The sequence below is a fragment of the Amblyomma maculatum genome, chromosome 1, assembly GCF_055883805.1.
Source record: "Amblyomma maculatum isolate TAMU_Amacu chromosome 1, ASM5588380v1, whole genome shotgun sequence".
Classification (NCBI taxonomy): Eukaryota; Metazoa; Arthropoda; class Arachnida; order Ixodida; family Ixodidae; genus Amblyomma; species Amblyomma maculatum.
In genome coordinates, this window is record NC_139344.1 from 418456721 (window position 1) to 418483095 (window position 26375).

General features: G+C 46.7%; 1 protein-coding gene across 1 annotated transcript in view; it reads right to left on the reverse strand.

Moving 5' to 3' along the window:
* Positions 1-7368: 7368 nt before the first annotated feature.
* LOC146209187 (uncharacterized) overlaps positions 7369-26375 on the reverse strand; it is a 30457-nt gene continuing 11450 nt past the window's right edge. Inside the window, exons 3-7 of the mRNA XM_084587365.1 lie at positions 19191-19244; positions 17602-17634; positions 12079-12201; positions 9236-9277; positions 7369-7410 (exon numbers count right to left, since the gene is read on the reverse strand). Coding sequence (XP_084443491.1) covers positions 7369-7410; positions 9236-9277; positions 12079-12201; positions 17602-17634; positions 19191-19244 — 294 coding nt within the window. The remainder of the gene's footprint in view (positions 7411-9235; positions 9278-12078; positions 12202-17601; positions 17635-19190; positions 19245-26375) is intronic.

Sequence of the window (26375 nt, forward strand, 5' to 3'; positions counted from 1 at the left end):
CACATCCGCGGCCCACGTGATGGTGGTCTTCTGCCGATGGGAGTCCGTCGCGCGCAGTAAGGTCTCCCATTCCTCCCAGGTGGAGAGCTCCAAGCCCGGCGGGGAACGATCAGCCGGGCACTCCATCAGGGCATGTGTTAATGTATCGGCTGGATGAAAGCACAAGGCACAAGATGGGGGGAAGCACCTGGGTGCATGTGGGATAGTAGGTAGGGCGTGGGAATGGTTCGGGTCTGCAGGCGACGCTATAAGGTTTGGTGGTGGATAATAAGGGATGGGTGGGGTGGGGGGTAGAGCTGATTGATTGATTGATTGAAAACATCTTTATTTATTCAGTATTCTCAGAACATGCGGGTGGGCCGCCTAGTCCGGTAGTCCATTGGCTGCTGCTGCTGCGCTGGCCCTCCCCACCAGCCAGTGCTGACGGTCAGGATCATCGCTGAGCAGAATAGCCTCCCACTGCTCCTCCGAGGGGTTGGGAATGGGGTCGACTAAGGGATTAAATTGGCATGCCCACACCATATGGTAGAGGTTAGCTACCTCTCCACAGTGTGGGCACTGCGGAGAGTATAGTGTAGGGTACCACAGGTGTAATTTAGCTGGTGTTGGGTATGTGTTGGTTTGTAGTCTCCTAAGGATGTTCTCTTCTAACTTATTGAGGGATTTGTGTGGTGTTGGGTACTCCTTTCTGGCTGTTCTGTATGGCGCGAGATTGTCAGCATACACTGCTAAACCTATCAGGTCACGGCACCCTTTATGGTCATCAGGGGGAGACGCCCGGTATAGAAGAGCTCGGGCATGCCTGTGAGCGGCTTCGTTTCCTCCTGGTAGTTCCAGGTGACCGGGAAACCAGATGATTGATGCTTGGTTGGGTGGGTGCTTAGTTAGCAATGACAACCCTGACTTATGAATTAATCCGTAATTGAAGTTGCGACAGGCGTTTTGAGAATCAGTGAGCACAACGGCGTTGGGGTTAGATGCTACAGCTAATGCAATAGCTGCATCCTCTGCGTGAGTGGGGTTAGATGTTTTCACCGAGGCGCAGTTCACCATCGACCCCGCAGGCGTTGAGACTACGATAGTCATGACTCCATTGTGTGGTCCTGCTGCGTCCACGTAAAGGGTGTTAGTCTGCTTGTCCCATTTCTTCTGCAGGGCTTTCCCTCTTGCTATCCTCCTCTCGATGTTATATGCGGGATGCATATTCCGCGGAATGGGGTACACGTTGATGCGTCTTCTCACATCGCGTGGGACCTCTTCCCTTTGGTCAATTGTATAGGGCTGATTAACATGGATCTTCTCGAGCAGTTCTCTGCCGGGTGTTGTAAGTGCGAGCCTATTGAGTTGTGAGAGCCATTGTGCTTCCCACATCTCTTCGAGGGTATTATGTACTCCTAGAGCCATGAGCTTGGCCGTTGGCGTGGAGTTCGGTAGCCCCAGAGCCGTCTTGTAGGCTTTTCTGATGAGTGTCTCCAACTTTTCAATTTCCGACCTGGAGAGGTTAAGGAATGCCGTCCCGTACATTATCCGCGAGATCACGAAAGCTTGTACCAAGCGGATGGTGTCCCTTTCCTTCATGCCATGGTGTTTATTTCGGATACGATGTATCATCCGGAGGATTTGCTCGGTGGATGTTGTAAGCTTCTTCATTGTGGTGGTGTTCTGTCGCCCCTGCGGGATATACTGCCCTAGGATCTTGATCTCCGTGGGTTTCTGTACTGGGTGGCTCTCTATATACACCGAGATGTTCTGTGCTAGGGGTGTCCTCGGGTTCTTCAGAATTAGCAACTCGGACTTTTCCGGCGCACACTGGAGGCCTCTCTCCCTGGCGTACCGGGCCACCGTGTCCGCTGCTGCTTGAAGAGGCTCCTCGATCTCGGCGTCACTCCCCGAGTTGCACCAGACAGTGATATCATCCGCATACAATGTGTGTTTGATGCCGGGAATTTCGGAGAGAAGGCCTGGTAGATCTTTCATAGCTAAGTTGAACAAGAGGGGTGACAGTACCGCCCCTTGCGGAGTTCCCCTCGGGCCTAGAGTGATGAGATCTGATTTTATTCCACCGAAGTTTATAGTGGCTTGCCTGGCTGATAAGAAGTTTTTGATATAGTTGTAGGTTCTTGCGCCACAGTTGGTATCGGCGAGGCTTTGCAGGATATTTTTATGTAGAACGTTATCGAACGCTCCTTTCAAATCAAGTGCCAGGATGGCCCTTGTCTGTGACTTGGGAGGTGTCTCAAGGAGGTCTTTGTACAAGTACAACAGAGCGTCCTGTGTTGATAGGTGTGGGCGAAAGCCGAATTGAGTGTTAGGTAGGAGGTTGTTATCTTCTAAGTATCTACTCAGTCTCGTGTTGATGACCCTCTCTATGAGTTTCCCCAAACACGAGGTCAGCGATATCGGTCTTAGATTATCCAGTTTAAGGGGTTTGTTCGGCTTCGGAATGAACCGAACCTCGGCTGTCTTCCAGGATATTGGTAACGTTCCTGTAGCCCAATGCTGCTCGTTGAAGCATTCCACCAGCGAGGTGATGGTGTCATCGCTGAGGTTAAATAAGAGCTTCGCTGTTATCTGATCTGGACCTGGAGCTGCATTTTTTCTCATGGCCGCGATTTCTGCTTTTATTTCTTCTTTCGTGAGTGGGATGTCCAGCTCGGGATTCGGCAGCCCAGAATACTCCGGCTGTTCCACGACTTGGTCAGTGCACAGATACCTGGTCTTGAGCTTTTCCATCAACTCTGTGTCCGTACCCGGGGTGGCGTGTACGATCTTCGTGAGCCTGTCTTTAGTGGCCGACTTGCTGCTGCTGGGGTCAATTAGGACACGTAGGAGCTTCCAAGTCTTTGACACCCCTAGCTTCCCCTGAATACCGTCACAGAGCGAATTCCAGTTTTGTCTGGCTAAGGATATGGCATAGGATTCTGCCTTTTTGTTTATCTCCTCTATTTTTTTCTTGAGTTTGCGGTTAAGCCGCTGTCTGCGCCATCTCTTTGTCAATGAGTGCCTCGCTTCCCATAAATGTAGAAGGTGCGTATCGACCGCTGGGCAGTCCTCTGTCGTGCAGACCTCTTTTGTAAAGGCTTTCAAAGTGTGCACCTCATCTTTAACCCATTCCTCTAGGTCGGTAATAGGGTTTGCAGGAGATGTCTGGGCCTTTCTCCACCTGTCCCAGTTCGTAACTCTTGCGATACCTATTTTGCGCTTGCACGCATTTGTGCTTATCTCCAGAGAGAGTATGAAGTGATCGCTTCCCAGGTGCTGTTCGGTATTCTTCCAAATGGCGCTTTGTATGTTCTTGGTGAACGTCAGGTCAGGACACGTATCTCTACTGACACTGTTTCCCAGCCTCGTAGGGTAAGTGGGATCGGTGAGGGTCGATAACCCTTCTTGCGTCACTACTTCTTCCAGTTTTCTGCCTTTTGGTGTCGCTGCCGGGTAGCCCCATGAAGGGTGTGGTGCGTTGAAGTCGCCCCCAATCACGTAGGGGGAATGGCCCACTGAGGTCAGAAATTTCTTTATGAGGGAACCCAATTTTGCGTGCCTGTCTTTAGGAGGGCTGTATACATTCAATACGTGCGTGCTTGCCGCTCCTCTTTGGAGAGGAAGAATAGTTATATAGCAGTGCGCAATATCCGGCTCGAAAGGGTCGTGCAATATGGCAGTGTATAATTTGTGCACTAACGTGGCAGTTAACTGGTCCTGCTGGTAAGTGACATAGTCTTGCAGTTTAATAGGTATTAGGTGGGGTTCTTGAATTAGGATAGCTGCCGGTGGGTCAGACTCCTGAGATATAAGTAGATTTAGAGCAGCCTGCTTTCTCCTGTATCCCCGGCAGTTCCACTGCCAGATCTTTACTCTAGGTTTGGCTGGCATGTTGAACCCGTATCGGATGGCTCGTCCACTTGCATTGTACGAGCGAATTTCGACTTATGTCTTTTATACGCATGTTCCTTCCAAAGTGCAGAAATTGCCGTCTCCGTGTATCGTCGGTTGTTTGCAATCTGCTCTCGAATTTCTTGGAATTGGGCGTTCACGTAAATTGGAAAAGCTTGAAACTCCTCCTTGAAGGACCTCAGTTCTTGGATAATTTGTTGATAGACCTCGCCTAAGGCGGGCTGGGAGCTAGGTACTACCTGCTGTTTTTGGTTTTGAGGAGTCGGCTGAGTTACCGGGGTTATTGCGCTAGTAGTAGCTCGCTTAAGCTCTTGGTTTTGGATTGTTAAAGCACTGACTTGTTTTTTCAGACTTTCTATCTCTTTTTTGAGTGCTGCCAACTCCGTGTTATTCTGAGGGGAGGACGAGGGGAGGGGAGGCCACTCTGCAAAGCTCACCTTCGAATCTGAAAGCTGACCCGAGGACGTCTTCTTCGGTGCCCCGGTGGTCTTGATGAGGTTCTCTTTCCCTTGTTCTTTACCCGCCTCCACGTGACTAGCGTTCTGGGTGGAGCCTGTTGCCCGGCGTCTTGAGCTGGAACGGCCGCGGGAGGCGGAACGAGAGCGGGAGACTGATGACGACGCTCCTCTGTGTCGCTGTGCAGGCTGCTTCTTCTGCCTTGGCCTGCTCCTATCTTCTTCATCTTCAAGTTTCGTTGTTGATGCCGCGTTTGATGACGCGGCACTAGCGTTTTTGTTCAGCGGTCTCTGGAATTTCTCCTTGCAGTCTCTTGCATAAGTCTTGTGCGGGCCCTTGCACAGCACGCAAACGGGTGTGCACTCGTGCGTCTCATCTGGACTCGGCGTTCCACAGGTTTGGCAAGCAGCCCCCTTGGGTTTCGGGCAGACATCTGCTCGGTGACCTGGCGTTCCACAGTTGATACAAGCCGCCCTTGTTTTCCGGTAGATGTAGCAGCGGCGCTCTGACCACCCGTAGTTGACCGTGAAGGGAACCTTCTGCCCGGCGAAGACGATGACTGCCGACGTAGTCTTGCCCAGTCGGCGCGCTCCCAGGATGGAATGGCTGGGTGAGGACACGTCTTGGAAGATAGAGTCATCACTCACTTCAGGCTTGATATTATGTATGACACCCCTGCAGACATCATCTGGCAAGGCAACATAAGCGGTGACCGTTATACTCTTGCCGTCGAGGTGCAGACAATTAAGCTTGGCGAGGCGGAACGCGTCTTCCTCACAGTGAGTACACACCATTATAATGTTCTGCTGGCTAACAGCGCGCAGCGTTGGCTTTTCTTGTAGAGGGGTGTTGAGGGCTGCTTGGATCCCTAATTCGAGATCGTAGGAGCGTGGAGCCACAGATTGCAGATCCACCGTGGTTTTAGGTCGGATGATGACTTTGTATGGAAAATTCCTGAGACTCGGTAGACGCGGAGGTCTCGGTGCAGGAGGCTCTCGGTGTTCTTTGTTCCCCTGCTCTTTCTTGGGAGGCGTGGATTTAGCTTGCGCCGCTCTGTCGTTGTTGCCCCGGGACCATATGTTCCAGCCATGGCTGTTGTCTTCCTTCGGGAGATCCTGCGGGGGCATCAGCTGCTGCTGGGATGTTGGTACAAGAGTGAAGTCCATCTCCGTCGGGTCGTAGCCTCTTAGAGAATTCATCGTGGTCGTGGTAGTCATCAATGAAGCGGGAGCACTCACTGGCGAGCGTCTTTAGACCCGCGTTGCGCGAACGCTATGCCGCGCATCCGCGGGCGCACCGGCGTCTCCGCGGCGGTAAGGCACCCCAACCCCTTGGCCGTTAGGGTTAGCGCTCTTCACGGGGTAGCGAGAAGTCAGACAGCCGAAAATGTGGCACTCACAGGCTCACTGGTGGTATCAGGCGATGTCAGGTGTTGAAGGCAACCCGTGGATGCTAAATATATGGTGATCCAGTATTCTAATCCGCCGCAATCGAAGATTGTCAGCGGAGCCCATGAATCGCACGTCCGCTCCCAGTGGTGGAGGAACGCGCTCTAGAGCTGACGCTCGACACGATGGGCCTGCGTCAGCTCACCGAAGGTATGCATGCGCTCCCTCGAGTCTTCCAGGCCCGAGTCCGCCACCACTCGGTTTATAGGTCCTCGGGCGTGCACATTGGCGACCTCGTTGCCAGGACTTCCTAAGCGCGCAGGCACCCAGATCAGCTCGACTTGAAGGGTTGGTTCAGAAGAAACCGATTCTAGCATGCGGAATGTGGTTTCATGGATCTTGCCTCTGGCGAAATTGAGCAAAGCAGTTTTAGAATCGCACAGAATGTAACGAGCTTCAGTGTGGGCAATGGTAGCTATAGGAGCCTCTTCTGCTGATTCCGGAGTAGAGGTGAGTGACAGGGATACAGAGTTTAATGGGCGCCCCGTGTTGTCCATAACCGCCACTGCGGAGCACGTACCCGCACATGCTGCGTCCATCCATACGACGTCCTCCTCGAAACCGTAATATTTGTGGAGGGCGCGTGCCTGGGCCGATCTTCGTGCGGTATGTTAATCAGGGAGTGTGTTGCGTGGGGTGGAAGCTGGGGGTTGTTGTCGGGTATTCGGATACGCAGTCTATCACGTATGTGTCTACCTGTAGCAGTTTTAGTGAGCCGTAGGTATTGAGCTTGTCTGTGAGCTTCAACGAGCTTGTGTACAGTGCTGTGGAGTTCTAGTTGTAGGAGGTTTGAGGTCTGTGTATGAGGGGGAATATGGAGAGTGGTTTTGTATGTTTTCTGAGGAGGGCTTCCGAGGTGTCTATTTCTCTACAGTATATTCTTAGGTATGGAAACGCATACAAAATCATGAGATGTTTCCCACTTGTTCTTTAAGATAGCCTATAAGATGCGCAGTGCAAAGGAAAAACTGTCCTTGTAACCGGGATTTCGTTACTTGCAGTAAGGTGCACCATGTGCATGTATATCGTCGTAACCGCGTTGTATACTAATCGACGGCCGCCTTACAACTTCAAATGATGTGCTTGAAACCTGGACATGCGTTTGGAGATGGGAAGGTTATGAAACGCGGTACGCTGGGGAATATATACTTATGAGTTCTGTCAAAATACGCAAATTTACTGTCATTTCGTAAAGCGTTAGTAAGCTGATCAACGAAAAAGTCAACGTTTATTGCCCCGGTCGGCATCTCTGTGTCGGTTTTAGCATTTCTACAGTCATCAGCCGTTTTCACAATTTCTTCAATCATCAGTTCCAGCTTTTTTTAAATAACGGCCGATGCATGACGTATATATCAGAGGTGCTTTCATATTTTTATGAATTAACGTTGCGGAAGCTCGTCTAGAGATTTGAAAAGATCATTGAAGGGCAGATTTTATTCTGTAAATATGAAATTGATCCGCAGCATTTACGACAGCGTCAACGTACCGTGGCGCCAGTTTCCAGGCGTAATTTAAACATTTGTGATTAATAAAGCCATACTCCGCTATAATAGTTCTCAGTTGGACATCTTTATTCGGTTTCAGGAACCATCTTGCAAGCCTTGTGCAGCATCTGCAATAAATCGAGAGGAATTAGCGTGAATGTTGGATTCATCTATTTCGTTCCATCTTTTTGCATAAATGCAAATTCGTTGTGAAGCAGCCAGCCTATCGGAACCATTCAACACCCTATTGCATCAATAGTACTAACCTTTATTGATTCCAGTGGTGGAGTACAACACCCCTCCTCGCTGAGGGCGTCCCGTTGACTTTAAATGTTTTCAGGGTCGTGGGTCAACGGTGCCGTTTACATAATTTATACTTGCTCCGGGGCAACGAATACTGATTCATATGCTGGAGAAGTGGGATAGTTGTGCTTTTGAATTTCTCCTCATTAGACTGCTTAATAAACCCTGTTCAGCTGCTTCATGGTGTCACCGAGTGTTCGTGTAGAAGTGACCCGGCTCATGGAAAACCCTAGACGCAGTGAACGAGTAAACAGTGTCAAATCTTGTGAATTGAGCATTTTTTATTTCACAGAGAATTTCCCCTATAACCTTAGAAATTTTCAAAAGACGGACAAGAGGATAAAAATGTCCTTTCTGGGTTTACTTTCAGCTGTCTGTCTTTCAGGTTCATAGCAATGCTTTTCTACAGAATGAGAAATGGATGACCAAAATTTAATTTCCTCACGTTGTGACATGCGGAGTGCACTGAACGTATCGGACTTTTCGAGATTCGTTCACACGTGTTTTAGAGGGTGATCTAATGATCCCTTCTTCATACGGACCATGTTATAGCCTAGTAATAAAAAGAATCTGTTGCAAAGGCATTGACATGAATAATAAAAGACCTGGCTCAAAAATTTACAGAGGGTGCCTAAGAGTGTATACGTGCTATAAAGAGGACCACAAGGACATTTTATCAACAGATTACTTCATTGTAAGATCCTCTCAATCCACCCCAAATAGAATATTATTGAACGTAATCCAATTTTCAACTATCGCCATTATTCCACCATTGCACCATAATCGCCTCACAACCCAACATATTCTATTTTAATTTAGTTGTGTTCATCACAGTGCTGTTCATTCAATTTATACGCCTTTACGCCTGGAATACGCCTTTACTACAGCGCAATTAAATCATAATAAACCGTTGTTCACTCAATCCAGTCTAATCACACGTAATCCACTCTGAATCTAACATATTTAACCTGATCGATTTTAACATAATCAAACTCACTTTTATTGAAACAGGCCCTTTGAAATCTGATGTCGGTTGATTGATGATTGGTGTGCGGAGCGATGACCTACCAGTCTTGTTCGACCAACCTGAGATTTTGGTACCTGGGTTTTGGTGGTTCGCGCTCAATGACACCCGGTTCTGTTGTGAGTGAGTAGTACAGGGCGTTCACGTTAAAAAAAAAACAATTGGCTCTGGTTTAGCTTCGGTTAAGCCTAGTGTAAATCTCTATCATAGCCATGGTAACACATGGAATCGATTAAAGGTGCCCCTGTTGTTCTTCTTTGGTCATTGTTGCTGCTGTCGGTGGTGCTGCTCATCACTCAAGCCTTGAAACATCGTCGCAGCGGCATTTCGCAAGACACTATTCATGTTGTTCCGGCGTTTCTGCCGCTTTTTCGGCTTTTTCGGCTTTATCTCCTTTTCATCTCCTCCACAAACTTTCAGCTCACAGCGCAATGTCCCTCGGAGCGTCAGATGCAGTCAACCGACGATCATAACGAGCACGCGTTCTCAGTTGCTCTTCCTCTAAGTTCATAGCGCGGCTCCGTCCAAACAACGGTACCACTGTGTAAAGTGCTGCCTGTCTGAGCGCATGTGGGTGTGGCCGCGTAAAGGCCATGCTTGACTAAAATGAAAAATGGAACGCTTACCTTGAAGATTGACGTGCTTGTGCATTGGACTAACTCCTCCATCTGCAAGACCAAAAAATCAACCATTGGGATTACAGCATAGAGTGAATGAGTTTCGTACTACAGTCTTAAATTTGTTGTCTTAAAATGGGAACATGCTCTCGTGGACTCACAGCATACAATACTCAGAGAAGGCCCGCGAAAAATCAGGAAATAATAGATAAAAGGAGAGTTCCTGTTACGGAAGCATTGCATATATGTATGTAAAACTAAACTCTGCCCGTTGTCTGGTAATGCATTGAGGTTAGGTTCTGTAAGGAATGAAGAGCAGACTGTATTGAGCTGGAGTGAAGAGGTCGATATGTGTAGAACCCTGTCATTGCTTTACAAGGGGCTGCAGCACGCTAGCTTTGAACAATGACAGGTCGCAATCAGAAGCTATGTTTCCGGATCTACAAGGTCAATCAGCTCATTGAAACTGCGCAGTTAAGTCGAACAAGTACCCAAGAGTTGATTTGTTTTTAAGTTTTTACTAGGAAATGTGCGTAATGGAAAATAAGAAGACTATCAGTACGGTGCACTGAGTTGGGCACTGTACTTAGTTTATGTATAACTGTCGATAGTTATTGCTTGTTTCTGTAAAAAAAGATCGAAGTTCGGTCGACACTAACGCGCTGATCACAGAGTAATGCAGCCTAGTCTATACAGTGAAAAAATTGGCATCTGAGATTAGGGAGATTTAGCTTACCGCGATCCGCCGCCGCGCGTTCCACTGCGCATGCCCAGATCCCCTGACGCCGATAGATGGCGCCACATACTTGATGTCGGTACATAGACCTGCCGTGTCGGGACCAATCAGCTTGTGCCCCGCCCACGCGCTGTAGAGAGTCACGGTGGCGGATCACGGATCACGGTAAGCTAAATCTCTATATTATTTACTGATTCCCTCGGCATGCAAGCGTCCAGACAAATAAACACCCGTATAGTCGCTGCTCCGCTAAACACTCAGCACAGCTTGCTTTGGAGCGCTATATAATTATTGCGAAATAAATTTTTCATCTACTACAAAGATGAGACCATTAAAATTCACTAAAAATTTAGGGCGCTGTAGTAAAACAATCGGCTCCCTTTTAAGAATACAACAGATCAAGTCGCCAGAATCGTGTGAAGAGTCAGAAGCATAAAGGAGGGTACGAGACAGCCGGACAGCTTTAGACTCATAGACAGCCTCGTCTCGAGCAAGGTAACGTAAAGTTTACTGCATCACCAACTGAACAAGATGTCCCACAAATTTACATCTTACTACGCAAATGTTGCAAAACGGCGCTAAGGCTTCCGAGGTCAACACTAATCGAAAAGCTAATGGCACCAGGGAGTGTCGAAATTCTTCGACGACGTACGAATGTAAGAGCTTTGGAGAGTCTGTATTCTCTCCGGATCAGCTTCTCTGCCCGTTTCTTCATGATATCGTAGTAAAGGTTGTTTCGTAAGAAGACACCTCGTCTTTGCTGGGACCGTTGATGCCGTCCGCCGAGCCACGGAGCTGCCAGGCCAACGCTACCGAGGGGCCGCGAGCCGCACGTAATGACTGCTGGCAGCGGTAAGATACTCAGGCGCAAGCCCAAACCTAATAGGACATAATGAAACAAATTAACGCGGACGAACAAAGGTTTGCTGTGGAAATCGCCCTAGCAGTACACATGTATGCCGCCACACACACACACACACACACACACACACACACACACACACACACACACACACACGCACGCACGCACACACACACACACACACACACACACACACGCAAGCACGCACGCACGCACGCGCACACACACACACACACACACACACACACACACACACACACACACACACACACACACACACACACACACACACACACACACACACACACACACACACACACACACACACACACACACACACACACACACACACACACACACACACACACACACACACACACACACACACACACACACACACACACACACACACACACACACACACCCGCCGGGGTGGCGCAGTGGTTAGGGCGCTCGACTACTGCGCCCAAGGACGCGGGTTCGAATCCGGGCCTCGGCGGCCGCTTTTCGATGGAGGCGAAAAGCTAGGCGCCCGTGTGCTGTGCGATGTCAGTGCACGTTAAAGAACCCCAGGTGGTCGAAATTTCCGGAGTCCTCCACTACGGCGTCTCTCATAGCCTGAGTTGCTTTGGGGCGCTGAACTCCAAAAAACCAAACCAACACACACACGCACACACACACACACACACACACGGTAAAGAACTCCAGGTGGTCGAAATTTCCGGAGTCCTCCACTACGACGTCTCTCATAGCTTGAGTCGCTTTGAGGCGTTAAACCCTACAATCCAAACCAAACACACACACACGCACACACCTCAGTCAGTCGAAGGGGGGGAGGGTTGAGAAATTGAGGTTGCTATGAAACAGTGGTTTAGCGGTACAAGAAGGATGAAGGTACAGCTACAAGCAATGTGAAAGGGAACATGGGAGGACGTGGTCTTCACGCCTTTTAATGCGCTACCACCGACAGGCGATAATAATCAGTGATAAAGATGCATCCCAAGTAAGCTTGGCCGGCTGCCCTTTCCGAGCATACCTTTGTGCCACCCATTCTCGTCTAGGGGGGGGGGGGGGGGGGAGTGGTGAAGAGTGGCGTCAGTTTATAGAGGAGGTCGTGGGGGCGTCTTGTGTTGGTGGCAGCGCTTTGCAAAGCGCGGAAGTCACGCGCTCCCGTATTCCCTTTCATATTGCTTATAGCTGTACCTAGAAGATATTTCATAATGGTTTGAAAGAAGGCGAAAAAGGGTAACTCACCTTTTTGAAGCAACTGCATCCGAGTGAGTCGGTGGCGAAGTCCCGGAAGATGCCGTGCAGGTGCCCCATGCGGCTGTCGAGGTACTTCTCGATTCCTTCTTTGTTGCAAACGCCGTTTACAGACTGCGCCACAGGGAAGTCAGGTATACTCAAGATGGCATCTCACCGAAACAATTTCATAGCCTGCTGACATAGCGTGAAGTTTAATTCCTGTTTCTGTTTCAGCCTAAAAGCGACAAGAATAGCGTTATATATGACCGGGAGATATCTGTCTAAATGTAAATAGCTTTAAACGGTAACTACGTCGGCGGTAACTATAATCAAATTTAAGTGACCGTCGCATAGAAATGCTGATGTAGAATATTGAACTAATCTGTATGAAATTCAAGGCACGATGCGACGCAGTCTCAGTCCCTCGGAAGCCTGCGTTTGATAACAATCGGTAATTGCGTTGACTTGGTTAGACCACTTCCGTGTATATTGCAGCTGTTGCCGAAAACAGGCCACGGTGTTGTATTTCTTATGTATACGTTTAGTCAAGAAAGTCTTTCCCTATAAGTAAAAGAGTGGTCCCCTTAGAGGCTTTTAAGGCGCTAGTTAAAAACTGACATTTATTGAAGCTATACAAGACTGAAATGCAATCGCTAATGGCTCGCGTCTGAAATACCTTCATTTTTCGTCTTTATGTAGTCACATTTTCTCTTTGCGTCCCCTCTTTGGTTTGCACCTGCCCAATTGCCGGCTGGTTGGCGCAGGAAGTATACAAGGTACCAATTTCGGTTTCTGGGTGCAATGTAGTTTTGAAGCTTACAGTGCACGGATAATACGTCTTAGAAAGTTGAAACGTTTTGAATCGTGGTCTATCATATAGTTGCAGGAGGTGCCGTATTATTTTTCCTATATCTGGAGTATTCCCGGCGCGATGATCTTTACCAAAGTTTTATTTTTAGTGCGTCGCACTACTAGCCGTAATAACGGATTTTGCCGATGTCTGTCCGAAGCCACTCACTCTCTCTCTTTTCGTAAACTTCAAGTGGAGAAGGAGAAGGTGATGACGCGTACATCGCGCGGCCCAACATTGAGGAGGCGGAGGGACAGCACAGCAGCAGCAGAAGTCTCTCTCTCTCCATCCGTCTCTCCGTGAACTTGAAGAGGGGGAAGGGAAAGTGGCAACGCCCGCATCACGCGACTTGACAGTGAGGAAGCGGGGCGGCCACATAGATGTACCCAGTGAGAGAGGGGCGTGTCTATTGCGGTCGTGGCGCCCGTCACTGGGCAGTGTTGCACAAACGTGTGTTACTCTAGAGTGAGCAGTCGTGGGTCGCTTGCGCGTCCTCAACTTCAGCATCTCTCCATTAACATCAGAGGAGTCGCTCCTCAGCCTTCCCGGACAGTAGACGTTCACGCGCGGTGCTCCCTGGATATCGGTTCCGAGCTGCTCACCGCTTCGTGAAGCAGCTTGTGCTTGCCTCCGCACCTTAACAGGCACTCGCCTTCAAGCACGTTTGCCTCTCTCTTGTCTCTTTTCTCTCCCTATGATCCCACCCCAGTCCTTTCGGCCGCAGAACAGTGCATTGTAAAGGGGTACATTGTGCCTGTTTTCGCTCATTTCTGAAGATTTTGTGAGGAAAGCTGAGGACGCAGCTGCGCCGTGTGTTTTCTCCGCGTCGAAGTAGATAAAGCCGAGCCGTCTGGCACCGCGACGCAGGTTCGCCGTGCTCGACGTGCGGAAGTACAACGGTTACGAAGGCAGTGGAATCGGGAGTCCACTGATTCAGATATTACAGCTAAACGGTGCAAGAATCTAGATGCATAAAGAAGGAGGAAACGTTCAGAGCGTGCTCAGGAAACTGCTCAAGACACTGAGCGTCGTCGTGTAACAGATGCCGAAGAGAAGAGGAATAAACGTGTGGTAGAAACTCCAGAACAACGGGCTGCGCGACTGCGCGACTGCAAGCGATGGAAAGGTATAGCATGGATAAGCAGTGCTACGCACCTAATTCGCACTTGATAAACTGCAAATCGGCCGTAAGTTTTTTTAAAACCCCACTTTAGCCAAGCCGTGTGAAAGCGCCACGTGGCGTAGGGGTGATGTGAATGCAAGGGTTATGGCAGGCTAATTCTGATATCACCCTCCCACATGAAAGCAGAGACTTGAGTTGTCAGTTCCTCCCAACTTTCTGACATCATGTGGTTTCGGTAAGGCGTATAAGTCATCAAAAACTATTGCTCAGCTATGTCATCTGCAAGCTACCACCTGCCATCTCCATGCTTGTGAGTTCTCGTTCACAACACCTACCCTGAGGCCGTATTTTTTGATGAAGTGGAAATTTAACGCTATCGCATTAAAAAAACTTGTAAGATTTATAAGAGCTTAGCGTTTCACTGCTTATGCAACGGGAAGGCATGCCTAGGGCGTTTTCGTCTTGTGATGCTTTTTTTGCTCTGAGCTATAGTGCTAGACGTACATTATAAATCGTTTACATCAAATATAACGGAGATATTCCAGGTTTCTTTCGCGAGCATTTATTGCCGCTGATTTCAAGGCTTTAAACTTGTCGATTGGAAATAAATTCATGCATTTCCTACCTCTTTCAAATTGGAATGAGCAATATAGAATAATAGATTGTCTTCTATCGATATGCCGCTATCCAAGAAAGAGGAAAAATTGAACAATTAATGAACGCGAGCCTAATTTACCACCATGCTGAGGCAGGAAATAATGCCCCAAAGACAGTTTCGGAAGTTTTTAATGAACGTTGCCGTAACATCAATTCATTATTGGAATAGGCTTCATAGTTTAAAACAGAAATTTAACAGAGGCTTCCATAATCTACAAGTTCAAAAACCGGCTAGGTCAAAGATGTCCAAATGAAACTTGAATTCGCTCCTATATTGCGCCAATGCCGTAGTCAATATTGCGCAAGGTGAGAGCAATAACAAAATCACAAGTAAAAAACGCGTACACCTGTGTTCCTAATGCTTCATATAGGGCAAAACTACGCTAATAGGGTAGAATTTTTTTTTTTTTTTGCGAAGTTTATTGCCTCAGGGCATAAAAGGAATGTTATGATGAATGAAGGGTGTGGTCAAATAAATGAAAAGACATTGGCTGATGCAATTAAATCGTGAACTATGATGCGGTCCCAGCGTCCAAACGGCATATGACTGCGGATTATGGGGGGAAAGGCCAGCTGCCAGGTGCCGGATCCGCGTCGGCTTCAACGCTGGACATTGCCACAGCAGGTGATGGATGTCAGCTTCTATATTTCTAGACTTGGTATACGGGGCACCCAGGGTGTGGATAATAATACCGAAATTGTGGCCACTTTCGGATCATTTCTTGTGTTAGGGCCACCCAACTCTAATTATCCCAAGCGCCACCTTCTCTGCAAGGGTTAGACCGCGGAGGAGGCTCACTGTACACGGAGGTATAAGAGCACGTGTACGGCGCTGTAGGTGCTCTTTCTTTTTAAAAGCAGGGTGGCATTGTCCAATTTTATGAGATTTGACGATGTCGAGGTTGAGTTTGAAAGGCAGGTCGCAGAATCCGCATGGCTTTGATCACTTAAAAGGTCACGCGGAGTCCATCCATTCAATACGAATTGGATTTGGTATGTGAGCCACTAGACTTTGTATGTTTTGGCAGATTTCCGGCTGGTATACTAACGCGTCTAACTAGCTTTATCACCTGAAGGACATCAGTACGTATGACGATACGGGCCGTGGGAAGCATATGGAGAGGGCGGTCACAGAGCGAAGCGCCTCTTGTACTTCAAGCAGTTTCGTACAAAAAGAAGATGGCGGTTCTGGTAATTGAAATGTTGTTATCTTGCTCATTGAAGACTTGCTAGGATCGTATACTCAGTATAGGATTTCCAGGTTTTTTATTAACTGTTTATCTGCTTCCCTTTTTAAAGATATCGGCTGTCTTAACTTTACCTTGTGCTCCGCACTTCCCGATGTCGCTTCTCAGACATCCTTAGCTCTTCCTCTTTATTTCCTCCTAATTTATCCTTTTTTCTCTATCCGTCTACCTCGTCCTTTCTCTTATTTTTTTTTTTTCAGAAATTCCTCGATATGGCGTTTTTTTTGTTGTCTCTTTGCATCTCTTTGTAGAGTCGCAATTTCTTTCCGGTCGTTGCTATGTTTTTTTTTTTCTCATAATATTTGTTTCTGGCCCGGTTCCGAACCAATTTTTGCCATCCTGTCCAGATCGACTCGATTCTGAGCTGCGTGCCACTTTCACGGCCTTTATGGCTTGTAGAATCACATTCTTTAAATCTCTACAATTTGTCCCATGCAATCTCTCGCAGCCCTCACGATACGTGGCTCTGTTACATCTTATCACTTTTCCCAAGTGAGACCTTCTCCTCAACCTGGGCTTCCGATTGGGAGCGAAAATCTTATGGTTATTTTCACTAGTCGCTCCCAAGCAGGTTTCCTTGCGCCGGGATGAAGATTTCGACTTCCACTGGTCGATCAATATAGGTTGCGCATATTCTGTTGGACGCTAGAACCAACTCTAGGAGCTCTAGTTTGATCCTTCCACCAGAATCGGATCTCGCCGCATGTTCTTTCTCTTTTTGGTGCATTTGGTGGTTTAAAAGATATCGGTAGAGTATATTGGGCATCACAGTGTTTTTTTATTGCACGGGGCTCTCGAACTACGTCTTTTGAAAAACGTCCCCGGCCTTAAAATCATACGAAAGCCAGTTGCAACCCCCTATTTATTAGTCGCAATACATTTTGAGCTGCGATGCGACTTCAGCTTCCCGAACCGGCCCAGAATTATCTCCGCCCTTTAGGGGTTTAGGTGGCGGTGTTGTGATTTGGGCACCCAGCTCCAATTGACCAACGGAAATTGCCATTACTTAAACCGCTGCCAGTAAAGAACGCTTAGCATCCTCTTGATAAAACGTTAGCAAGCAGCTAAGCATCGCCTCCCTCTCCCCTTCCTTTCTTTCTACATTTTTCTTTGTGGTATACAGGAACCCGCTCTCCCTGTCCTATGTGTGCCATGGATCTGGGGATGTTATCTTCGTTGGCTCGGCGGAAGCCTAGTTGTTCAAAATGTCTTCGGTACATACAGGGAGTAACAGGAAATGTCCAGAGCGCTTAGAAGCGACCCATATTTTAATCCGAATGCAAGGACAGTACCAGTTAGCACGTGACTGTAAATGTTCATGCGTTGCTTGCAAACATAAGCCAAGCTAGTTGCGCGCTCACTGGATCCGCAGTGTATGCCGGACAATGCATTGTGGTAATTTATCTTGAACGATGAATTGGCTTGTGGGGTTCTGAGCAGAGCAATTTTTTTTTAAACATGGCATGCTAAATTTGTGACACAGGCGTGAGCATTTACAAAGTAAGTTCTAAACCCTACATGCTACCCCACAACCCGTTTTTAACGAGCTATATGCAACTTGTAGCATTAAATCATGACTATCCAGTTGACGTGGTACAACGTCAGAGCTTGTCGCTAAGAAAACCCACGTCAATTTAAAGCACGCGTCTACTTACTATTCCAGTGGAATCGGTGAAGCACACACGCATCTGGCGACGAGAAGAACAAAACAAAAACAAAGAAAGCGCATCAGCAATGTGCTACTTGGTGCCTTCGCATCATAGCATAAACATCATCCAGCATTATTCATGTACTCGTTTTGAAACTAAGCTCAGCAAAAGCGATTCAAGATTGTCTTGTTCTCATCGCCTACTGGCATCCTGGTAATGATAACAGGGTCAGCCGTACAACAGACTGAGCTTCGGACAAACAGTTGCTTATTGGCGACGTGTAAATGCGAAAATGCTGAAATATTCAAACTGATTCTTGAATATGAGAAAATATATCATCTGGTGTGTCCAAACAGGTAAATTTGAATTAAAGTGCCAGTTTGCTGCTTTTCATTTACATCACACTCTCAGCATCGGGATTTAAGTCTTACCACGTGTATTACCTTGATAATTTTTAAAATTAAATTTAAGGAACATTTATTTAAATTACAGATGACAAGCGAGTTCGCGCATCTCCAACTGCCCAAATACGGGTCTGGTGTTGACGCTCAAGTAACAAAAGGTCGCCCTAACATCCGTATTATGTACTGCCGCTTTGCAGGCTGTTATGATACCTAAGCGAAGCGTATTTATTTTTTTTTTCTTGCAACCTGCACCAAATATTCATACCGCCGGGGTGGCGCAGCGGTTAAGGCGCTCGACTACTGTGCCCAAGGACGCGGGATCGAACTCCGGCCTCGGCGGCTGCGTTTCGATGGAGGTGAAACGGAGTGGCGTCCGTGTGCTGTGCGATTTCAGTGCACGTTAAAGAACCCTAGGTGGTCGAAATTTCCGTAGTCCTCCACTACGGAGTCTCTCATAGCCTTAGTCGCTTTGGGACGTTAAACCCCAGAAACCAAACAACCAACCAAATATTCATAAATTGTCATGAGCTCCGAAAGGTCTCTAATGGAAGGCGATTCACTACTTAAATTGTTAAAATATACGATATCCAAATGGAAGCAATCATTTCGGTACACCTGTGAAAAAACAATGTGCACGAGCACAAGATGCTTATGTGATGCATGGCCCTAGTAAAAGTGTACTGAGGTTGCACAAGCGAGCCTGTTTTCAGCTAACATCCTTTTAGATTAATGGCCAGGCATAGTCGCGAATGAATTGAGATAATATCTCGAAGTATTCTTCATAAAATATTGCACATTGTCACGATTCAGCAACGGTTACCAGTTCACAAAAAGCAGCGGCTGCAGTATGATTTGCAAATAGATTAATTGAAGTTCCGAACAAGTACTCTCAAAATCTCAAATATAGGCCCACAAATGCTAAAAAGATGACGCGATATATGTAATCTGTCCCAGATAAAGAAAAAAAACGAGCAAATGGTAAATTTCAGCACACATATAACATGCTATGCGCATTTATCCGGCGCGCACTCTAACTGCCATGTGATAAAGCCGCGACTCTTGAGACTGGCCATGGGATTCCAGTCTCAGCATGCTCCAAGCACTGGAAAACCTGTACACGCGAGGACAGAATGAGTAGGGGCACAGGTTTTCATCTACATCACAATCTCATCGTCGGGTTTAATGTCTTACCGTGTTTATATCGTTGTTTCCTTTGGCCCAACAGGAGTCAATGACTGTGGTGTCCTGTGCAAAACCAGAATGCATATATGAGTGTTGCGGTGTGAAATATCACATATATAAATTTCATCGCCAGTCTGGCAATATAACAATTAATTATTATTTTCCACGGAACGAGAATGATACCATTTTGAATAGAATTTCTCATGTTAATGCACTCACCGCTTGAACGACGCACTGGTAATCGTATATTTTCCTTATGTATGCATCTGGCGAACTTTTGAACCAAACCCCCCGCGGTGGTGCTATGGTTAGGGCGCGGATGTCTGTGCCCTAAGGTGCGGGATCGACTCCCGGCCACGGCGGCCGCTTTTCGATAGAGGAGAAATGCAAGGCGCCCGTGTGTTGCACGATGTCAGTTCATGTTAAATAACGTTCCTCAACGTTATAACACAAAACAGAGGGCCGCCAAACAACTGTAATGAAGCCTTAAAGAGCTTGCCTATGCACAAGAAAAGTTGTGATACACATTGCTTCTTCCCAGAGGAAGTAAAATCTTAAAACTAGTTTCTTCTAATATTCAAGAGGGCATGTGGACTACCTGCACGCGATTACAGACAGGTGTATAAGGAAGTGTATGATTTGTTGGTTATAGCCGGCTAAGCGGTAATTAACAGCATGGAAAGGCTTCACGGGGCATGGATAAGTCTAATTTTTATTTCTTAACGAAAATATTATTTATGTAATAAAAAATCAGGCGCAGACGCTGACATTAACACTATAGGTGCCAGTGTGAATATCATCGCGAACATCAGAGCCAAAGAGAGCGGCAAAATAAAACAGTCATTCCGTCAACAAATGGGAAATGTCAATAATAGAACCAGAGCGGTTCGCATGCTGTGAGACAAAGCGCCCGAATACGGCGGATAGCAACTCTCTTGCTCCGACCGGAGTCAGGTGGCGCTCGCGAACTGACAGATGTAATGTCTTTAAATATAAGGTATATTTAAAAACACTGGAAGGAGGTACCCTGCTATAGTGGCGCAGTGGTTACGGTGTTCGACTACTGTGACCAAGGATGCATTCGAATCCCTGCCTCGGCGGCCGCTTTTCCTTCGCCGCGACAAGCAAGGCGCCCGTGTGCGGTGGAATACCAATGCACGTTAAGGAACCCCAGGTCATCGAAAACTGCAGAGTCCTCCACTACGGCGCCTCTCACAGCCATAGCTGTTTTGGAACATAACACAGCATTAACAAAACCACACCGAACTAACAGAGAAAAGCCTGTCATTCCTTGCGCTTGCCTAGCTGCGCTTCATGTATGTGTGTCGTCTGTTTTCAAACCTGTAACGAATCAACGTGGCTCCCGTTGCTTCTTGAAAGGCTGACAACAATAGTCTATATGCAATCATTTCGTCCACGTTCAGGGTGAGTCGCTGGATACGTACCAGGTCATTAACACTTATTACAAAGAGCGCAGGGCGAGTCTGCTTCCTCCGCACGCTTCGCTCCGCCGAAAACAGGCTACCACGTGGCGGCGGGTGCAAACGTGGGCCGCAGCCAAACCCCTGGACGTATGCCAAAATCTTTCCGGACATAGTGAATCCGTACTGCGAAATGTGCGGCGAGCCTGCCACCTTAAACCATATAATCCGGGACTTCGCGGAGGATCTGCTGCCGGCAGATCTAGTACCATCTTCCTCGCTGGAACACTGCGATGCTGTTCGCGCCAGCCGGGACCCGTCGTCGAGTCCCGGGCCACAGTAAGAGCGCAAGAGGTCGCTGACAGACTTGGACCACCGGCCGCCTGGAGCAGCTGAATGCAGCCAAATGGAAATAACATCTAAATCGCTGACAAATAAAGTTTTCTATCTCTCTCTCTCACGGTCACAGCGTAAAGCGGGCGCACGCAATAACAGTTCTTCGACCCTTCCTCGAATAAATAATGTTGCAGCGCACAGTACAGAAACGCTGAGCAGCAACTGAATGAACTTAAGTATACGAGATACAAGCGCACAATTTTGCATAGTTGAAAAAAGTTAATTTGGAGAGTTAGTGTGAATGCATCATTAACAAGAGCGAAAAAAAAAGAAAACACTGACGCAGAGAGCTTTGTTGTGTTCATATATGTCTCTCTGTGTCCATGTTTTTTTCTTTTAAAAGCAAAGCATTTCCTGGCTCACGGTAAAAATTTCGTGTGCGTGAGATCTGTCTGCGTGATTACGCGAGATGTGCTCTCCTTCTCTTGCGTTCCTGCCATATGCAATCCAACACTCGATCGCGCGCCAAGGAACGGCACGCACCCGGAGCGTCGGTGTACCGTTCAAATTTACTCGGACTTGCCGGAGAGTGTGTGGCATATACTGCACCTTTCCTTACCTGTAAACCAATTATAATTACATATAGCACTGAACGAACGCGCGCCAAGGAAAAAAAAAGTTCCTCTATGCGGCACGAGGCCCAGTCAAAAGCTCACAAGAGGTACGTAACACACGATGTGCAGCAGCAAAGCGGAGCAGCACAGCGGAATCTGCACCGCAGTGCAGATTCTGCGGTGCTCTCTGATTTTTTTGGCGCTCTTGGGAGCGCTGCACATTTTTGCAGCCGCTCTCCAAGTTGAGGCTGCTTTCCGACTCGCTTTCCCCAAAACAAGAGCGCCAGTTCGCGACGGCAATTTACATCCATAGGGGCAGCAAGTACTGGTCGCCTGCTACACAGAGCAGAAGGCGGAGCCAGCGCTCCGACGACAACAAGCTGCCGGAAAAGGAGAAAACCACCGAAGGAATACGTCACGTGAACTTCCGGCTGGCTCCACCGATTTCAGCGGAGCAGTCTTGACATCTTCACGGAGCGACCTTTGCACGGCGATCGCTCCCCATCTGCGTTTAGAAGACATCTTCCGGAACTGCGCTTGAAATAGGTTTGCTCCAAAAAGAGCAGAAAACGTCGACGATGAGCGTTATGCATCGCGTGAACGTGAGCCGCTGGTGTGCTATGCCTGTGGAATGATGGGCCACATTTCACGTTTTAGCCAGAATCGCCGTTCGTACCAGCTGAAAGTGGGTGAACTCCTGTACAAGGTTTTCTGCTGCCAGTGATGATCAATATAGAACACCTGGCCGGAATGAGTACAGAGCGACACCTAGCCGACAGGAGCACAGAACGGCGCTGAACCGAAAAGATTGATTGATTGAAAACTTTATTGAGTGCATGGGAATTATCTGCGGCCTCTGACCGCAGCCTGACACCACCATCTCGGCACTTTTGGCGCTCCCTTTCTTCTCGACGACGGTCGCCACCTCCGGGAAACTATAGTCAGTGCGATCGATGGAGGTAAGGTCGCAAATGATTCTAGTTTACTATGCCTCTCCCGTTTCAATGCTAAAGAACCGAATCGACGCGCTTGTCGACGATGTACGTGTTTTGGGGTTGGTGGACACAGGTGAAACCATCTATATTATCACACTGCCTTTGAAAAACTGCCTTGGTTGTAAAATTGTTTCGTTGGGATACTGCGGCGACATTGTGTGGTTTTGGTGGCGAACCGCCTAACCCACTTGGAATCTGCTTCGTGAACCTTGTAACCGCCGGCTACACATAATAATAATAATAATAATAATAATAATAATAATAATAATAATAATAATAATAATAATAATAATAATAATAATAATAATAATAATAATAATAATAATAATAATAATAATAATAATAATAATAATATTATTATTATTATTATTATTATTATTATTATTATTATTATTATTATTATTATTATGATTATACATTCCTCTGCATACTACTACTCGTAGGCACTTTCCTTTGTGGTTTTCCAGAGAACTGAGAACGGCGTTAAAACTTAAGGAACGGGCCCATCGTAGAGCGAAACGCCCCGGGTTTGACAATTGGGCAGATGAGTTTCGCCGCTTGCGTTTTTTTTTTTTGCAAACGCTTAAACAATTCGGACCACGACTCTTATATTGTCTTTAGAGAGAAGTGCCACACATCATCCTAGTCAGTTCTGACGGCACGTTCGCAAGCGTTCCATTAAATCGGATTCCAGTATCAACTTAGTTGACTCTCAGGAGTCGGAGATTCGGGATGTTGTCGAGAGTTTTGTCCACATATTTCCTCCGTATACAAACCTCCACACTGCGACTCTGTATGCCTCCCAGCTGGTGCACCATCTAATTCCTTTCTCTTTGACGAGAAGTTAATAACTGCGAGTCTTAAGCGTCTGAGACCATCTTTGTCTCCTGAACCGGATGGCATTCCAGCCGCCATAATAAAAGACATCAGTTGTATCTTCGTACCAGTACTGACTGCTATGTTCATTAACTCTTTCAAAAAGGCTGCCTTTCCTCGTGTGTGAAAAATAGCATGCGTGTTTCCTGTCTTCAAGTCAGGAAACAAATCTCATGTTTCTAATTATCGTCCGATTTCTCTTCTATGTGCAACCTCTAAACTTTTCTAATTAACTTTGCACAATGTACTTTCCTTCCATCTCAAACATGTCATCATACCGAATCGACATGGCTTCATGTCGGGTCGCTCTACTTCTACCAACCTAGTCACGTTTACGACGTATGCCTCTACAGCAGTTCAGAGAGGGCAGGTTGACACTGTACTGTGATTTGAGCGAAGCTTTCGACGTTGTTACTCACTCCTAAGCAACTATCTCCTTGATCGCTCCTGCTTTGTCAGTGTCAATGGACAGATTTCCTTCGTTTATCCTGCAACCAGTGGAGTTCCTCAAGGTTCTGTATTAGGCCGGCCTCTCTTTTCCGTTTTTATTAACGACGTTTCCTCCGTCATGAAGAACTCCTCGTTTCTTCTTTATTCTGATCATATAAAAATATTCAAGGTCATACATTATTTTCAAGATTGCTTGTTGTTGCAATCGGACATATGTGCTTTTTCTGACTGCTGTGCGAAGAATCGACTTACCCTCAATTCTTCCAAAATGGTTGTCTCATTTACTCGTAAAACGCACAGTTTTCTCTACTATTATTTTGTGAATTCTGTGCTGTTGGGTAGGGTTGATGAAATTAATCACCTTGGTGTACTCTTCGACCGCACTCTCAGCTTCTCCTCTCATACTAAACGCATTGCTCAGCGGATTATGCAGACACTCGGATTCGTCTGCAGACTTTCGAGAGAGTTCCGTACTCCACTTCCATTCCTAAAGCTGTACCTGTACATATGCTTGACGCTTTTGCAGTACGCGTCGGTTTTTTGGAATGGCACTTGTAAATCGAACTGGAACAAGGATGGCAGAGTACCGCAAAGCATTTCACGGATATTTTGATATCGCTTTCCTTGCTCAACTTCCTCCTCTCGCTCCACCAAGAGTACCCCACTGAATCTTCCTTCTCTTAACTGCCGCCGTGTCAGAGCAGATATAATTTTTCTGTACAAGCTCCTTCATGGCCCCATTATGTGCCCTCAGCTCATAAAGTAGATCCTTCTGCGCGTTCCTCGAAAGAGCATGAGGGAATTCAGACTGTTTCAAGTTTCTCCGTTTCTTCATTCCCATTCCCCTCTTGACAGAATGCAGATGTTGTTTAACTCTTTTTGTATTCATCTCGACACCGTCCAAAACTCACTCTCTTCATTTATATTGGACGTTCGTAGCTTTGTATTCTAATATGTATTTATTACATATCACATATAACTTCCAATTTCTAGCCTAAGTATTGTATTTAATTTACTTCACGTTTTGCTTCTTCTCTTGCTCAGTGCTGTTTGAAGTATCTTGTACTGCTTTTTATCCGTTTCTTATTTATATTTTAACTTTAAGCTTTATTTTTTATTCTTGCTGCCCACGTTCAATTCTATTTCTTGCTAGTATTTTCCTGTATTTCTAGCCTGTGTTTCAGGTACTGTCCCGGTCCTTTCTGGTGTACCGAAGGGCTCTGTGCTAGCCCCAATTCTGTTCCTTCTCTTTATTAATGACATTGGCAACCAGACAAAATCCAAACTAAGGCTGTTCGCTGTTGATTGCGTCCTGTACAGAGAAATAAAAAGCCGAGAAGATCAAATAATCTTAAACAATGATATAGGAAAGATAGCTGAATGGTGTTCAGAATGGCAAAGGGCCCTTAACTTTGACAAAATAGTTTCTATGACTGTAACGAAAAAGAAATCTAAAGTGAATTTTCATTATGGCTATGGCAGCTTCACAGTAAAGACCGTCACCGAACATAAATACTTGGGCGTCATTATTTCAGCCAACCTGGGGTGGACTGCTCACACGTGGCAAATAAAGCAATGCGAAAGCTCATGTTTTTGAAACGAGCCCTGCAGTATTCCACAATGGAAGCCAAGCTTTCGGCCTACATAACAACCATTCGCCAAATTCTAGAATACGCAAACGTTGTATGGTTCCCGCATACGCAAGATCACATAACCACGCTTGAAGCTGTCCAGCGAAAAGGTGTGCGCTTTATCTACAACAGATATAGGCGTACCAACTCGCCGACGCAGATGCTGTCGGAAATCGGACTTGATACGCTAGCTAGTCGTGCGAGGTTTCACAGCCTGAGGTTTCTGTATATGCTCTTGCATAACAAGTTTAAAGTTGGTTTTGACACTTACATTACCCTCAACACTGCCAGAGAAACGCGTCACAAGAATAAGCTCACACTAGAAGAATATGTCTGAGCAAATATCTTGTTTATGTTTTCCTTTTTCCTGCGAGCAGTACGACAGTGGAACTCCCTAGGCGGTACGGTGACTGCACAGCCAACAATCGAGAAATTCTTAGAAATGGTTGGCAAAAGTGTGCTGTCAGAAAACAAGACCTAATGTTCTTTTGTTTTCCCATTCCGGGAGCTTTCTGTATTTTTGCAATCTTATGAACATGTACAATGTGAAATGGTGATGGTGTTTGATGCGTTTTTGTATTCTTTGCATTCCTTTTTCTAGTGCATTGTCACATTGTCTGAATATTTCCCAGTGTTCTTATTTTTTTTTCACAGTGTCATGCCTTGTCGAAAACATGTCTGCAACAAAAAACAAACTCACTCCTGTAAAAATCCCTGAAGGGATTGGCAGTATATATGTAAAAAAAGTACCACGCACTAGTTGCGCCTGGAATGGTTGTTTATTTTATGTATATTTCTATTACTATAATCAATGTCAGTTATTTGTTTTTTTCTCTATCGTTTTTTTTTTGTGATATGCTCTACAAATCTC